General features: G+C 44.5%; 1 protein-coding gene across 1 annotated transcript in view; it reads left to right on the top strand.

The window, feature by feature from the left end:
* Positions 1-17,858, top strand: part of MVB12B (multivesicular body subunit 12B) — a 194,288-nt gene that overhangs the window by 16,783 nt on the left and 159,647 nt on the right. Inside the window, 1 exon segment of the mRNA XM_060100447.1 lies at positions 451-573. Within this exon segment, the coding sequence (XP_059956430.1) occupies positions 451-573 (123 nt within the window).

Here is a 17,858-nt window from a genome sequence, read left to right as displayed (position 1 = left end):
GCCATGCCTTGGCCTCCATGCCCAGAGCACTTTCTTCTGTGTGTTTGCAAAGCTCTGCCACCCGAACAGTCCACCCTTGGATGTGGTAGAGGCTGTGGATTTGGAAGGCTGCACTTCTGCGGGGAGGTACTGTGAGGGAGAGAGACGGAAGGTACTGTTAGATTTAGCCGTGTCTGATTTATCCTCAGAGAAGCTGGTGGTGTCTGTTCAGAAGTCAGGCAGCTGGGCAGGAGAGTGTTCAAAGCTAACTTGAGAAGAGCAGGGGCCGGAGATGACTTGAGTTCTTGATCTGAGGAAAGGGTCCAGGGCTCCCTTAGCCAGTCCAGGTACGTGGAGCTTAGTTCAGGATATTTACCCCAAGACACTGGTTCTGCCTGTGCGAGACTTTACATCATTCACTTGAAATGCTCCATTTGAATTGTACGCTTTCTTTTTCCTTTTCGGAACCAGGAGCAATCCGCCATGCCTGAAGTCAAAGACCTTTCAGAAGCCTTGCCAGAGACGTCAATGGATCCCATCACGGGAGTGGGGGTGGTGGCTTCTCGGAACCGAGCCCCGACAGGCTACGACGTAGTAAGTCAAGATTCGCTGATTCGGCAAATAGTTATCTCCTGTGTTCAAGGCCCTCTGAACCCCGTGTGTAAGATGTGCTTCTTCTCTCTAGGAACTTAAAACAGGGAGGGAAGATGTCACCAATGGGAAGGCGTGGGGAGCGTCCTGCTTTGGGAGTAGATGACCTGAGCCCGTCTGGGCTGTTTCGTGGCCTTAGCTGGGTCACTTGACCTCTGTAATGGTCATCTTCACATGCTGTAAAATTAAAGGGTTGGATTAGTTGATTTCCAAAGTCATTTCTAGCTGTGACATTTCATGAAAAGGATCCACGAGTCTGAAAGACCCTTGGTTTTCTGTCACAGATTGTCCTACATGTATAAATGTCATAAACGTGTTGACGTATGTTTATATAGCCCCTTACGGTTTACAAAGCAGTTTCCTACCCATGAACTCATTTGGCTCTCATGATTCCCTGGAGGCTGGGAGGGGAAGTTGCTTTCTTTCCACTGTGCTGATCAGGAGAACTCAAGCTCTGAGAAGGGAAGTGACGGAGCCCCAGCCCTTGGGAGTGGTGAATCAGGACCAGACCCCCTCCCAAGCCCAGGGCTCTCACTGACCACATCACCGCAGTATAGCAGAGAACTTGCTTTGCTTTTCAGCAGACATCTGTGGTGGTGTTCGGTAGTACCGGCGGCTGGAATTGTTTATTTTGGTTTTTCAGTAGGTAAATTCCGTTTTGGGTGAAGCTTAAAAAGTGCAGAGGAACTGTTGGGAGGGTTTAGTTCACAGTGACTGTTGTCATGTGTTCTGAGCTTCTAAGGTGCTCTTATTTTCACTTTCCTCATTTTGTTTATGATGACGTTTTATTCTTGCTCATTGAAAATGTGCACCAAGAATACATAAAAGAATACAACTCTCATCAGCCAGCATTGAAAACCTGGCACAGTGATTAGATCAGTGTCTGATGTCCCAGGGGTGGGAGGGATGCCATGCCCAGTCCAGAAGAAGCCCAAAGGCAGGGTTTCTCAACCTCGGCACTACTGACATTTTGGGCCAGATGATCAGAAAATAGTGTGTAGTCGGGCAGCATCCCTGGCCTCTTCCTACTAGATGCCAATAGGACACACCCCCGAGTCGTGACAACCAAAACCGTGTCCAGACATGGCCAGATGTCCCCAGGCGGAGGAGGTGGGCGGGCAAAATCAGCTCCCCGTGCGAACGGTGCGGTGCATTTTGCATCAGCTCATGCCGGGCCCCGTGTGAGAAGGGGAAGCCTGGTAAAATGCTCCACGTCACTTTCCCAACTGTTTGAAAGCTTATAAACATTTTAAAAGTGAAAGAATGGGGGAATCTTTTTTGACAAAGATTTGAATCTTACCTGCTGCCTGACTTCAGAGCACTGTTTGAATGTATAACTTGCCATAAAATAGAATCATTAGGTATGGCTTTGTGCCATAAAACTCCTGGGGAAGCTAATAAAAATGTTCCTGATTTGAGAAGCCCAAGTGTCTTTTGATGAATTAGATATGAAGCAGTGAGGCGTGAATCAGGTCAGGGGCTTGGTACGTGCCATCTCTGGGAGGACTGGCTCCGCGGTGGCTCTCTGGGGGCGGGGGGTGCCTGGGGTGTGGCCCAGGTCTTCTCGCTGTTCCCTCTTGCGGATCTGTGTCTTTAACATTCTGCTTGTACCTTCGGGGTCACCGTGAATGCTTGGCTAGTGGGCGACAGATGGCCTTTGATAGTCTGGTTTTCTGAAAGTCTTGGTAAGTCTGACAGGAGCAGAATCTATCCCTATCATTTTCTCCTAACATCTAGCTCAGGGCAGAAGAGCGCAGTGTCAAATGAGTTAGATTAATAAGCACATTTCATGATGAGGCTGTACCAGGCATTATCATGAAAGGTGAGCAGGGCAGGAGGCTCCAGAGGGTCAGCCCGGCAATTACCAGCCCCTGCACGCCGAGGCAGAGTGTCCGAGCTCCCTCGGAAAGCCCTTTCAGGGAGGGAGGCGGGAGTCCTCTCTTTGGACTGACCGCTGGACTCTTCCCAGATAAGCACCTGCTTCCTCAGAGGTCTGATCCTGAGTTCAAGGGGAATGAGGGAAGGCACGGGGTGGGCAGGCAGGGAGGCACTCCCCATTCCTCTTATCCGGAGGAGTTTCGTGTGAGGTCCACATCCAAACCGAAGTGCGAGGCGTTGGGTGGTGGCCGGGCTGCAGAGATGCTGAGACAGAAGTGCGGTGGCTGAGGAAGCTGTGCTGCGGACTGTGGCCAGGCCTCTCTCTGTCGCATCTGCCGGAGGATTAATCCCTCCCTGTGCGCAGGGCACGTTAAGTACCGTGACACGCAGCCCCGAGAGCTAGGCGCTAGACGGGCTGCTGACCCTCGATGGTACAACCACTTTAAAATGAGCAGAGGCCCTGTTGCTGCTTGAAGTAAAAGATGCCAAGTGTTTGTTTATAAAAATTTAATTTTGTAATTTCTCTGCAGGTCAGGGGAAGCTTCCTAGGCTAGGGGGCTGGGGATTATTTGCTAAACTTCTCAATTTATTGTCCCTATTTCTGCAGTCCCCTCTGAAATAGCCTGCACTTTCTGCCCCTCAGCCACGCTCTCAGATCTGGGAGTGACTGGGGTTCCCTGCCCTCAGAGGGTGGGTGGGTCTCGTGTGTCCACAGTCTCTGGTAGGATGACTCTGTGTTGTAGATGCGTGGTGGCACGTGCTGTTTTATCATATGTGATGGGCAGTTTTCAATGAATCGTGATGCCGTGGGAGCACTTCATGCTAAAACTCCTCTGCGCAAAATTAACCTTTGATTACCAGGTCCCTCTGGGATGTTGCCGTGTCTAAGGGCATCAAGCTGGACATCACCGATGACCACTGTTGGGTGTATTTCTGTGTATTTCCAGTGAAATACATCATACTTTTTACCTGCATTCTCTTGCCTTTCTCAGTGAGTGTTTACAACTCACAGACTAAAGCCACAACACTGTATTTGTGAGATGACTCTTTCTTTCCAAAAAGGAAATAGCTTCCTTTGATAATATACTTCTTGGTGACATAATTTCATATGATGATATACTTTTTTGGCAAAAACAAAAAGTCAACAATACAGAGAAAGAATAATCAAACACTCCAGAGTGTTTTAATTTTAAGTTGTTTATTTGTCCAACCTATATTTTTGGGTACCTACCATGTGCTGTCTGTCTAGGAGCTGGGGGTATAGTGGTGAATGAAAACACATTCCTGCCTTCATGAAGCTTAAAGTTTAGATAGGCAGAAAGACAATTAAATGATCATACAAGTAAATGTAAGATAAAATTGTGATAAGTGCTTTGAAGGGAACTCCTAAAAGACTGTTGCATCTTTCAGATCTAGCTTTCCAGATCTCCCCATTTTTCTTGCTAAGTCCCGGATTGTGACAACACGACCATCTCCAGCTTAACTTCTAGAAGTTGCTCCCTTTTTTCCATACCTTGAGGCCTGCCCAGTGTCTCTCCTCCAGCTTTTCCTGAGCCTTTCCCAGGGCACCGGCTCAAGTGTGCTTGAGGTCCTTCGGCTCTGGCCTTCTCCCCTGCCACCACACTGCACCATTTTTGTTGGTGACATCTGTGAGGTCGCCCTTGTCTGGGTGCATCTCCCCCGCTAACCTGGCAAGGCTGCTCCCCTCTTCCTGGCCTGAGTGGGGATGGACACTGCTTTTCCTTCCACTCCCTTGTTCTGTGACCTTCCATGGTTTCCCGCAGAACAGCTGAGACCAGAATTACTTTTCATGAGACTTTTCTGGAGCCCTGAGGATGATGGGAACAAGAGAGTGAGGCTCAGAGAATATTGCTGCTGAGGCCCAGGTCCGTCCTCCAACCCCTCCCTGCCCGGCCTCTGCCTTGCTGTTGGCTACGTTCATTCTACCTAACGGCGTTTACAATTGCCATGTGTAGGGACCCCGCCAAATTGAGTCTTGGCCTCAGAGAGCCTAGGAGACTTTTGTTGTTGTTGTTGTTGTTTTGTTTTGTTTTGTTTTGCGGTACGCGGGCCTCTCACTGTTGTGGCCTCTCCTGTTGCGGAGCACAGGCTCCGGATGCGCAGGCTCAGCGGCCACGGCTCACGGGCCCAGCCGCTCTGCGGCATGTGGGATCCTCCCGGACTGGGGCGCGAACCCGTGTCCCCTGCATTGGCAGGCGGACTCTCAACCAATGCGCCACCAGGGAAGCCCTAGGAGACTTTTTTTTTCTTTTTCTTCACTGCAATCTAAGACCTCCTTCATTCCCTTCCTGAGAAACCCCACCTGACACACAGGCGTCTTTCGGCACAGTGACTCTGAAGTGACAGATTATCCCCTAGTTCAAGGACTGTTTCCAGATGTCCAGGTTGGGGATTCTCAAGCTTTCATGGGCCTCATTCCTCTGGGGGACCCCACGCCCCAGATTCCTGCTGCAGTAGGTCTGGGGTGGGGCTGAGAGTTTGCATTCTAACCAGTTGCCAGGTGATGTTGATGCTGCTGGTTCAGAGGCCACACTTTGAGAACTACTGCTCTAAGTTAAGTCATTCTTAAATAATCTGTACACGTGGTCACCACAAGTCTATCTCAGGAAGTGCTGTGCTAGCTTTTCCTGTTATTTTTTGGCCTCTCCTGATTTAAAGTTTAGAAAGTCTCAGGGGATGTCGTGTTGTCACAATCCGGGACTTACATTTGTGAGTTTTTTTTAAAAAACATATTTTAAAAATACAAATGGGATGGTACTATTTATACTGTCGTAACTTAAAAAAATATATTGTGGGCATAGCTCTATATCAGTCTATAGAGATAGATCACATCCTCTTAATAATGCATATTTTATTGTCTGGCTGTACCAAAATTTGGCTAATAATCCCATATTGAAGGACATGAGTTTGTTTCCATTTATCGTTTTTAACGTGATAAACGACATCCTTGTGTATGTATTTTGGTGTGGTCACCCTGTTGGTGCCATAGAATAATTTCATAGGTTGGAATTACGGGGTCAGAGTGTTCACATTTTAAACTTGCTAAGTATTGCCAGTGCCTTCTAGAAATGTTGTGACATTTTGTCAGTTTCTGTTCTCACTCAAGCAAGTGTTCAGTAAAGTGAAATTTGGGGGCTGAATTGACCAAGTTGCCCCCCTCCCCCACCCCAGGCTCAGCGCCCAGCTTCCTGTCACTGGCCCTCCTCTGGGTCAGGCAGACCTCTAGGGACGAGGGCCTGGATTGTATGTTGTTTCAGTGGTAGCCATGGATCTTCTCCCCAAGAGCTTCCTCCTCTTGGGTAAACCGAGAAAGGACAGATATCCAGGTCCTTTAACTGGGCGCAAGTGCTCTCAGCGTGACTTCCTGTCTCACTTCCTTCTACTCACTTCTCCCGCCTCACTGAACCTCTTACTTTCTCATATTCAGAATAAGGAGCAACTCTGTACCATCAAACCCTTGAACCCACTTTTTCCATATTTTCAAAATTCCTGTCCTCCCCTGCTTTTTGGATAAAATTTTCCCTATCTTTCAGAACCCACTTTGAAAACTCCTTGGTGAAGCTTTTTCTGATGTTATGCATTCGTTTATTGCTTCACGCAGTGGCTTCACAGATGTTTGTTGACCACCTACTATTGTGCAAGGCCCTGGGAATTCCAGTGTCCTGGGAGGGGTTCCATCAGGTGAAAGGCGAGAGATGAGGAAGGGTGGGTAGGTGAGGCTGGATCACCCCAGAATGTTGTCAGCTACACGAAGGCATTGGCCACGCTGAGGGTGGTAGGAGACACGAAAGGACTTTAAGAAAAAGGTTCTTAGGTTCGTGTTTTTAAAAGTTTCCTTGGTGTGTACAGGAAGGGAAATAATTGGAGGGCGTAGGTACTGAGGCAAAGGGCTGAGTTTGGAGGCTCTGTATTGGGGTCGAGTGAGAGGGTGGAAGCCTAACCCGTTAACAGTGGATCTATCTGAGGGACATGGAAACATGGGGCATGGGGACCCGAATACATATTCTTTCACAGAAAAGAAATGGGTTGAATGTTGAGAGATGGGTGCAGAGGTGAGGAAAGGGAAGGACCAGAGTGACACGAGGGTGTCTTGCCGGCAGCTGGGTGGATGTTGATGCTTTCTGTTGAGATAGGAACATAGACAACCAGGTGGGTTGAGGGTGGAGGAGGACCATTGGTTCGGTTTTGGACACGCTGAGTTTGAGGTGCTTGTGTGACGTCTGGGTGGGGATGTTGAGAGGCCCTGTGTCTGAAGGTCTGGGGAGATGCCTGAGTGTTATCATCACATGGGGCAGAGACCGTAGTGTCATGGAGATGGTCCTGTCGTATCAGACTCCTCGTCAGAGTCCCCTGGAGCATCAGTGATGAGGGATGGTTGGGAAGGAGGCACTCAGAAGAGGGCTGGGGCTGAGCATCCAGAGAGGTAGATGGAAAATTAGTAAGAAACTGGAGGAAAATGAGTATTTCTAGAAGAAGAGGTGGTCAATAATAGTCAGAGTTCACTAAGGGGTAAATAAAATGAGGCTGAAAGCTTACTCTTGGGTTCAGTAACAAGAAGGTACTTGTGAACTTGGTGGTAGGCTCAGAAGCAAGACTGGAGTGGATTTGGAAGGTCCACCTGAAGTGGGAGGTGAGAGTGCAGATGGCCTTTAAAGGAGGGAGGGTGGCAGCTGGAGGACGATATGGGATCAGGAGTCTTTTTTCCTTTGTTAAAGGTAGGCAGGTGTTGAGTATGTTTAATTGCTGATGGGAAGGAACCAGCAGTGAGGAGGGTTGACGATATAGGAGAGAGAGGGGCTGTCTGATGAAGCAAGGCCCCTGAGGGGGCCGAGGACTTGGTGTCCAGAGCCTGGTCAGGGAAAAGCCCAGGAAGTTGTGTTTGTGTTGCTCTTGTTCCTTGCCGGTGCTGCGTGCTGGAAAGCCAGCCTTGGTCGTGGCCTCTGACCAGCAAGTGGGCCTCCGAGGGCCATGCACGGACCAGGCATCCCCTAAGTCTCCACTTCCCATTTCTTCTGTGCTTCTTCTCCCCTAGCCTCGTTTCTCTCAACACTCCTGTTTATTTCTGAAACTAATTAGACAGCAAAACATTTCTTAAAAACTGCTGGTCCTGTATAGTTTATATATTTGGGATTTCCTAAATAATTGCAATGTTTCAAATGCTTGAACTGCCAAATGAGAGGGTCTTTGGGGGTGCTAGGAGTGATCAGCTCCCCTCGGGGCCTGTGGGCTGTGTCTAGGGGCATAGAGAAGGATAAGTTTAAAATTCTAAACCCGCAAATGAGGTCCTGCCTGCCAAAGTGGAGAAAGAAAAAAATAATCCACTAAATGCTGAAGCTGATTCAAGCAAGTTGGTATTTTTGTATAGAACTCAAGAAATTTTTAAAAAATCAATAAAAAGTATGTGAAGATGGGAATGGTATCTTATTAAAAATATATGGTAGATATCAAGTGGGAGTTGTAGGACATAACCATCTGTCCGGTCTGATCACAGCTGTCACATGAGTCTCCAGAAAGCTGAAGTTGTGTGGGAGGCCCGAGCCGGGCAGGAAGACCACCCTGCTCCTGTGGCCGGAGGACGGGAGAGCCGCCCCTCCTGAAGCTCTGGTTCCATGAAGCAGATGCAGGAGCAGGTGTGGCAGCCTCCTCCCGCTGCCCCTGGCTCCCTCCCCATGTGGCTTCGCTGTCCAGGCCTGCTCCCAAGGGCGGAAATGACCGCAGACGAGTCCCAACTCACTCGCTGGTTTATTTTCAGAACCAGAGCTAGTTTTGATAAAAGGCACCAGGTGTTCCTCTCTTTTGTTTTGTGAGAAAATACATGAAACTGAGATTTACTGAAAACACGGAAAATGGTCTTATGACCAGCCCTTGGGCCTTTGTTTCCTGTGGCGTGGATTAGCAAGCTTCGATAACAGCATTGTCCCTGAACCTTCCCCTGTGCCCTGCAGAACCCTGGCCTCGGGCAGTGGAGCCACACTGGGCAGGACGCACATGGACCACTTACACGTGCACATGCCTGGCTTCCCGGAGGGGTGCATGAGGCAAACATTGCTGCTGTCAGGGTGACTCTGAGATCATGGCTTTAAATTGCCTCCTTCTAAGTGTCTCTGCCCCACCAACTATGAATTTTGATTTTGACCCAAAGACTTTACTCTCCCTAATGACTTGTTCCATGGTTGGTTCATTTGGAAAGGGGAGAGGACTTGGGGAGCACTGTAGTGTTCTGGCACTCCCTCCTGCTCGCTGAAGCCTCCCATTCATTATGAGAAAGGCTCCTGACCAAAAACCTCAAGTAGTGGATTAATGGGAAAGAGGAGGGACTTGCTTTAATCTTCCATTTTTTTCAGTTAAACTTTTTATTTTCAGATAATCATAGATTCACATGCAGTTGTAAGACATAATATAGGGAGCTCTTGTTTGTACCTGTTTCCCCCCAAAGGTAATATCTTACAAACTCTAGTACAGCATCACAACCAGGATATTGACACGGATACAGTCAAGATACAGAACATTTCACTTTTAAAATGTACCTGGGGGCTTCCCTGGTGGCGCAGTGGTTGAGAGTCCGCCTGCCGATGCAGGGGACACGGGTTCGTGCTCCGGTCTGGGAAGATCCCACATACCGCGGAGCGGCTGGGCCCGTGAGCCGTGGCTGCTGGGCCTGTGCGTCCGGAGCCTGTGCTCCGCAACGGGAGAGGCCACAACAGTGAAAGGTCCGTGTACCACAAAAAAAACAAAATGTACCTGGGATTTTATTTTTGTTTGGGTGTGGTGAGGCCTACAGATCAGGAGAAAACTGCCATTGAAAAGAGAGTTTGTTTTCACAGTGCAAGAGGAGGGGGCTTCCACGCTATGCAGGACCACATGGGGAAGCACCAGCGTTGGTCAGCAGGCAGAGGGAGCAAGGGGAAAGTGTGGGCCAGAGCCTTTATTGTGGTTTCTGTGGGAAAGGCAGAGCAAGGAAGGGTAAGCAGATTTAGGATTGTCCTAATAATTTCAGTGTGCTCTGGGCTATAAGGGTGGCCTCTAGTTGTCACATACCTGGCCTTGGGGTGATTTAGGGCAGGAGGATAGTGTTTCAGACTGAAGGAGCCTGAGAAAGGGGGCAGGTGGGCATATGGCCTCAGGATTGGTTGGTTTGCATATCAAAAGTGTGCAAATTGTGTTCTGTCTCTAGGAATTAACTAACCTTCTCCTTAACCACTGACAACCACTAATTTGTTCTCCATTTCTATAATTTTGTCTTTTCAGGAGTGTTATATGAATGGAATCATATAGCATGTAATCTTTTGGAATTGGTTTTTTCATTTTCAAAAACTCAGCGTAATTCTCTGGAGATTCATCTAGAGAATCTATTGCATGTATCAATAGTTTGTTCCTTTTTATTGCTGAATAGTATTAATTGATACTACTGCACTGCAATTTGTTTAACCATTTACCCATTGAAGGACATCTTGGTTGTTTCTAGTTCGGAGCGATCATGATTAAAGCTGCTATAAATACTCGTTTACAGGTTTTGTGTTAACATACGTTTTCATTCCTCCAGGATAAATGCCTAGGAGTACAGTTGCCGGTCATATGGTAGTTGCATATTTAGTTTTTTAAGAAAATGCCAAACTACTATCCTGTGTGGCTGGTAACATTTTACATTTCCACCAGTTATTCCGCATCTTTTCCAGCATCTGTTATTGTCAACATTTTTTTGTTTTAGCCATGCTGATAGGGTTTTAGTAATAACTCGTTTGGCTTTAATTATATTCCTTTAGTGGCTAATGACATTGAACATCTTTTCATCTGCTTATTTGCCATCTTTATTTCTTCGGTGAAATGTTGCTTCATGTCTTGCTCATTTTCTAATTGGATTGTTGAGTTTTAAGAGTTCTTTGTATATTATAGATATGAGTCTTGCTAGTTAAGTGGTTTGGAAACATTTTCTTCTAGTCTGTACTTGTCTTTTTACCTTAGCAGGATCTTTGCAAAGCAGAAGTTTTAAATTTTGATGAAGTCCAATTTGTCAGTTTTTCTATTTATCAGTCATGTTTTTGGTGTCAAGTCCAAGAACTCTTAGCCTAGCCCAAGAATTCTTAGCTTAGCCCTAGATCCTGGAGATTTTCTCTTATTTTTTTCCTACAAGTTTTATAGTTTTACATTTCACATTTAACTCTGTGATACATCTTGACTTAATTTTTGTACAAGGTATGGATTTAGGTCAGAGTTATTTTTTCCCCCTATGCATGAACAGCTGCTCCAGTACCATTTGTTGAAAGTTGAATTGCTTTTGAACCTTTGTAAAAAATCAGTTGGGCATATATGTGTGACTCTCTATTCAGTTTTATTCTGTGTGTCTAGCCCTCTGCCAGTACCACACAGTATTGATTGTTGTAGCTTTACAATAAGTTTTGAAATTGGATTAAATGATTCCTCCGACTTTATTCTTCATTTAAGAAATTGTTTTAGCTATTCAAGTTCCTTTGTCTTTCCATGTAAATTTTAGAATAATCTTATTGGAATTTAGATGGGAATTAATGTTTAAAAGGGACTGTGGGACTTCCCTGGTGGTGCAGTGGTTAAGAATCCGCCTGCCAATGCAGGGGACACGGGTTTGAGCCCTGGTCCGGGAAGAGCCCACATGCCGTGGAGCAACTAAGCCCGTGTGCTACAACTACTGAGCCTGTACTCTAGAGCCCAAGAGCCACAACTACTGAGCCCGCATGCCACAACTACTGAAGCCCGTGTACCTAGAGCCCGTGCTCCGCAACAAGAGAAGCCACCGTGACGAGAAGCCCACACACCGCAACAAAGAGTAGCCCGTGTTTGCCACAACTAGAGAAAGCCCACACGCAGCAACGAAGACCCAATGCAGCCATAAATAAATAAATAAATAAATGGACTGTGGAACAACATGGGGGTGGTTCCCTATACCAACAACAAGCAGTTCTCAGACACCAGCTGTAGGTGTCCTACAGTTCAACAGTTATGACACTGTCTACCCGGAGATAGCGTCGGAGTCCATAGGTTAAGGGCTCAGTCCCACAAGACTGCCCCTTCCCAACTTCAGACACTGATCACCAGCCCAGGTTGTCACCTGTGTGTCTGACCAACTGGCTGTAGTTCAGGGGTTCCAATGACCCCCTCCTTAGGTTCAGTTAATTTGCTAGAGTGTCTCACAGAACTCAGAGAACATTTTACTTACTAGGTCTTTGGTTTATTATGAGAGGTTATAACTCAGGAACAGCCAGATGGAAGAGATTTATAGAGCAAGGTATATGGAAAGGGTGAGGAGCTTCCATGCTGTCTCTCCCAGCATGCCACTCTCCCCAGATCTCATGTGTTCATCAACCTGGAAGCTCTCCAAACCTCATCCTTTGGGGTTTTTATGGATGCTTCATTACATGGGTATGATTGATTAAATTATTGGCCATTGGAAATTGAGTCAACCTCCAGCCCCTCTCCCCTCCCTGGAAATCAAGGGGTAGGACTAAAAGTTCCAACCCTTTATTCATGGTTGGTTCTCCTGGCAACCAGTCCCCATTCTTAGGTGCTTTCCGGAAGTCACCTTATTAACATAAACCCAGTTGTGGTGGAAAGGGGCTTGTTATGAATAACAAGACACCCATTTCACTTTTATGGCTCTGAAGTGATTTCAGGAACTAAGGACAAGAGACCAAATATGACAAAAGATGCTCCCATTGCTCTTATCCTTCAGGAGATTCCAAGGGTTTTGGGAGCTGTGAGCCAGGAACTGTGGGTAAAGACCAAATATATATTCCTTATTATAAATCATACTATCACAATGTTAAAATTGTACATCAATTTGAGGAGAATTCCCATGTTTATTATGTTGTGTCTTCCGATTCATGAGCATAGTATGTCTCTCCATTTATTTAGTACTTCTTTGATTACTTTCAGCAGCATTTTGTATGTTTCAGTAGACAAGCTTTATACGTGTTTTGGTTGCTTTAAGCCTGAATGCTTTATTTTTCATTTTGAGCAATTGTAAATGGAATTGTATTTTTTTTTTTTTTTTTTTGCAGTACGCAGGCCTCTCACTGCTGTGGCCTCTCCCATTGCAGAGCACAGGCTCCAGATGCGCAGGCTCAGCGGCCATGGCTCACGGGCCCAGCCGCTCCGCAGCACGTGGGATCCTCCCAGACCGGGGCATGAACCCATGTCCCCTGCATCGGCAGGCGGACTCTCAACCACTGCGCCACCAGGGAAGCCCTGGAATTGTATTTTTAATTAAAAAAATTTTAAATTAATTAATTAATTTTTTTTTTTTGGCTGTGTTGGCTCTTTGTTGTTGCTCGCTGGCTTTCTCTAGTTGTGGTGAGTGGGGGCTACTCTTCCTTGTGATGGGCAGACTTCTCATTGCGGTGACTTCTCTTGTTGCGGAGCAAGGCTCTAGGCACGTGGGCTTCAGTAGTTGTGTCACACAGGCTCAGTAGTTGTGGCTCCCGGGCTTAGTTGCTCTGCGGCATGTGGGATCTTCCCGGACCAGGGCTCAAACCCATGTCCCCTGCATTAGCAGGCGGATTCTTAACCACTGCGCCACCAGGGAAGCCCTGTAGTTTTACTTTTGATGTCTGTGTGTCTGTTGCTATTATATATAGAAATAAGACTGATTTTTTTTATGTTTATCTTTGCTGATCTCACTTCTGTATGTTTATCTTTGCTGAATTTTGCGACCTTGCTGAACTCACTTATTGGTGTATATTCCTTGGGATTTTCTATGTAGACTGTCATGCCATACTTTCTTCCTTTCAGGCCTGTATGCCTTTTATTTCCCTTTCTTGCCTTATTGTAATGGCTAGAACTTCTAGCACTGTGTTGCATAAGAGTGGTGAGAGTAGACATCCTTGCCTTATTCCTGATCATAGAGGGAAAGCATTCAGCCTTTCACCATTCAGTATAACATTAGCTGTAGGTTTCTTTTTTTTTGGGAGGGGGGCCTCTCACTGTTGTGGCCTCTCCCGTTGCGGAGCACAGGTTCCGGATGTGCAGGCTCAGCGGCCATGGCTCACGGGCCTAGCCGCTCTGCAGCATGTGGGATCTTCCTGGACTGGGGCACGAACCCGTGTCCCCTTCATCGGCAGGTGGACTCTCAACCACTGTGCCACCAGGGAAGCCCGTTTTCTTTGTAGATGCTCTTTATCAAGTTGAGAAATTTCCTTTCTGTTTCTGTTTTTCTAAGAATTTTTATTATGAATGGGTATTGAATTTTATCAAATGCCTTTTCTGCATTGATTGATGTATCATGTGATTTTTTTTTCTTTAACCTGTTAACATGGTGAATTACATTGATTTTTGAGTAATGAACCAGACTTGCATCCCTTGAATAAGTCCTACTTGGTCATGGTGTATAATTATTTTTTATATATTGCTGAATTTTCTTTGCTAATATATTTTTAAGAATTTTTGAGTCTGTATTCATGAGGGATATTGATCTGTAGTTTTCCTTTTTTTCTACCATTTTAATCTGGTTTGGTAATATTAGATTCATAAAATGAATTGAAAAGTGTTCCCTTTTCCATTTTCTGGAAGAGACTGTGTAGAGTTGGTGTTAATAAAATGTTAACTAGGATATAAACGTTAGGTAGAATTCTCTAGTGAGATCGTCTGGACCTGGAGATTTATTTTTTGAAAGTCTTAAAATGATGAATTCAATTTTCTTAGTAGTTATAGGGCTATTCAAATAATCTGTTTCATGTTGGGTAAGTTTTGATAGTTTATGGTTTTCAAGGAATTGATCCATTTCAACTAAGTTGTCAAATTTATGTGTGTAGAATTGTTGGTAGCATTCCTTTATTATCCTTGTGATGTCTGTAAAGTCTATAGTAATACTCTGTTTCTGATATTGATAATTTGTGTCTTTTCTCTTTTTTCTTTATCCGTTTTCCTAAAACTTTGTCAATTTTATTAACATTTTAAGAAATGTTGTTTCATTGATTTTTCTGTATTATTGTGTCTTCAATTTCATTGATTTCTACTTTTATCTTTATTCTTTCTTTCTTTCTGCCTGCTTTGAGTTTATTTTTCTCTTTTTCTAGATTCTTGAGGTAGGAGCTTAGATTATTGATTTGAGTCTTCCTCATTTCTAATATATGCATTTAGTGCTATAAATTTCCCTCTCAGCACTGCTTTAGCTATGTCCCACAATTTTCATATGTTTTCTTTTTCTTTTTGTTTTCGTTCTGTCCAGTGTATTTTTAAATTTCTCTTTACATTTCTTTGACCCACGGATTATTTAGAATTGTGTTGTTTAGTTTCCAGACATTTAGAGATTTCACTGTAATCCTTCTGTTATTGATTTCTAGTTTGATTCCATTGTGACTGGAGTACACACTCTATATGATTTCAGTTCTTTTAAATTTGTTGAGGTTTGTTTCATAGCCCATGAAATGGTCTATTTTGGCATGTATTCATGGTTACTTGAAAAGACTGTGTATTCTGCTATTACTGAGTGGAATTTTCTTTAAATATCAATTAGACCCTTTTGGTTGGTAGTGCTGTTGTGTTCCTCTGTATCCTTGCAGATTTTCTGTTCACTTGTTCTATTAATTTTTGAGAAAGGGAAGTCCCAACTGTGAATTTGGAATTGTCCTTTTTCCTTTCAGTTCTAATAGTTTTTGCTTCACATATATTTTTCAGCACTGTTGTTTGGTGCATACACATGTAGCGTTGCTATGTCTTTTTGGTATATTGACCATTTTATCATTATATAATGTCCCTTTCTGTCTGGTAATTTTCTTAGCTCTGAAGTCTATTTTGTCTCATATCAATATAGCTATTCCTGCTTCCTTTTAATTAATGTTTTCATGAAATATCTTTTTCCATACTTTTACTTTCAACCTGCCTATAGAATTATATTTGAAATAAGTTTCTTGTAGACAGCACATAGTTAGATCATGTTTTTAAATCTACTCTGCCAATCTCTGTCTTTTAGTTGGTATATTTAGACCATTTGTATTTAATGTAATTATTGATATGTTAGGGCTTAAAGCTGCCATTTTATTTTTTATTTTCTAGGGTTTTTTCCTCCTGCCTTCCTGTGAGTTACCTGAACATTTGTTAGAATTCCATTTTTAGCTTCTCTAAGTGGTTTTGAGTGTATTTCTCTGTATGGCTTTTTTAGAGGTTGCTCTAGGTATTACATTGTGTATGTGTGTTTGTGTGTGTGTGTGTGTGTGTGTGTGTGTGTGTGTCTTATAACAATCTCCTGGTAACATCATTTTACTAGTTCAGGTGAAGTATAGAACACTTATTCTCTTATATATCCTTTTACCTTCCCTCATTTATAAATATAATTGTCTTAAATATTTCCTCTACATATATACAGAACCATATCAGAAAGTGTTGTAATTTTTGCTTCTACCATCAAACATAATTTAAAAAATTCAAGAGGAGAGGAAAGTCTATTTTATTTACTTATATTTTTGCTTGCCGCTTTTTTTCTTCCTTCCCAGTGTTTCAAAGTTCCTTCTTTTATCATTTCTTTTCTGTTTAGAGAACTCCCTTTCAGCCTTTATTTTAGAGTATGTCTGCTGGTGACACATTCTCTTAGTTTTTCTTTATCTGAGAGTGTCTTTATTTCTTGTTCATTCCTGAAGGATAGTTCACTGGACATAGGATTCTGGGTTGACAGTTCTTTTAGCACTTGAAAAATGGTGTGCCATTTCCTTCTGGCCACTATGATTTCTAATGAGAAATCTGCAGCCATTCTAGTTGTTCTTCCCCTATAAGGAAAGTGTCATTTCTTTCTCAAATCTTTAAAATTTTTTCTTTGTCCTAGTTTTTCAGAAGTTTGACAATGATGTGTCTTGGTGTGGATTTATTTGGATTTATTCTGTTTGCAGTTTGCTTACCTTCTTGACTTTGTGGATTTATGCCTGTTGCAATTTAGGAAATTTTTAGCCATTATTTCAAATACTTTTTCAGCTTAACCCTCTTTCTCCTCTCCTGGAACTCTGATGACAGGAATATTAAATCTTTTGTTACAGTCCCACAGGTCCCTGAGGCTCTGTTCATTTTTTGTTCAGTCTATTTTCTCTCTGTTGTTCATACTAGGTAATTTCTATTCTGTCTCCCAGTTCACTGATTCTTTCTTCCCTGTCTTCCATTCTGCTGTTGAGTCCATCCATTTGGTTGATTTCAGTTGTTGTATTTTTCAGTTCTAAAATTTCAGTTTGGTTCTTCTTTTATTTTCTGTTTATTTGCGAGCCTTTCTATTTCTTTGCTGAGACTTTCTGTTTTTTCATTTGCTTCAAGCATGTTTGTAATTGATCATGAAGCATTTTCATGATGGCTGCTTTAAAATTTTTTTTCAGATAATTCTGACATCTCTATCATCCTGACTTTGGCATATTGATTTTTTATTTTTATTCAGTTTGAGATCTTTCTCCTTCTTGGTGATTTTCTTTGATGAGTGAATTTTGATTGAAAACTGGAAATTGGGGGTATTATGCTACATGAGCCTGGATTTTTTTTTTTTTTCCCCCTGCGGTACACGGGCCTCTCACTGCTGTGGTCTCTCCCGTTGCGGAGCACAGGCTCCGGACGCACAGGCCCAGTGGCCATGGCTCACGGGCCCAGCCGCTCCGTGGCACGTGGGATCCTCCTGGACCCAGGCACAAACCCGTGTCCCCTGCATCGGCAGGTGAACTCAACCACTGCGCCACCAGGGAAGCCCATGAACCTGGATTTTATTTAAACTTTCTATTTTAGCTAGCTTCTTTTGATACTGCTCTGATTCCTGCCAGCTAGGAGTAGTAGTCCAGTTTCCCCACTTGGTGACACCTAAGGAGGTGGGGGTCCTTGTTACTGCTGGATGGAGGTGGGAGCTCTAACTCCCTACTAGGTCTCACTTAAACCTTCCTGGTAGGAGTACCTCATTACAGCTCCCCTTGTGGCCTCCACTGGCATCACAGGGTTGGGGAGGTGGCCTTGGTAGATATTATGGTGAAAGTCCTGACTCCCCACCAGGCCTCTTCAACATCACCCCACCACAGGGAGGGGTGCCTCATTACTCCCTGGTGGGGATGAAAGTCCTGGCTCCCTACTTGGCCTTCCCTGGCACCATCTTGAGGTGTTGGGATGTCTTGTTACAGCCCAGAGAGGGTGGAAGGCTGGGCTCCCTGCCCTGCTTTTGCTAGCATGGGTCAGGGGGTGGGCACCGTATTTTATGTGGTGTTTGGCTGGAGTAGATTTGTTACTGTCTAAAAGTTTCTGTCTTGCTAGGATTTTCCTTTGGCTAGAGAAAGCAGGCTTTTGCGGGGGGCTTGTTTTGGTCTGTCTGTTGCTGTTTCTGGGTTGCTGGCTTCTCTAGCTCCAAGCCA

Source organism: Mesoplodon densirostris, chromosome 6 (genome assembly GCF_025265405.1).
Source record: "Mesoplodon densirostris isolate mMesDen1 chromosome 6, mMesDen1 primary haplotype, whole genome shotgun sequence".
Classification (NCBI taxonomy): Eukaryota; Metazoa; Chordata; class Mammalia; order Artiodactyla; family Ziphiidae; genus Mesoplodon; species Mesoplodon densirostris.
Note: the sequence above shows the minus strand (reverse complement) of the source record. Positions and strands in the feature narration are given on the sequence as shown.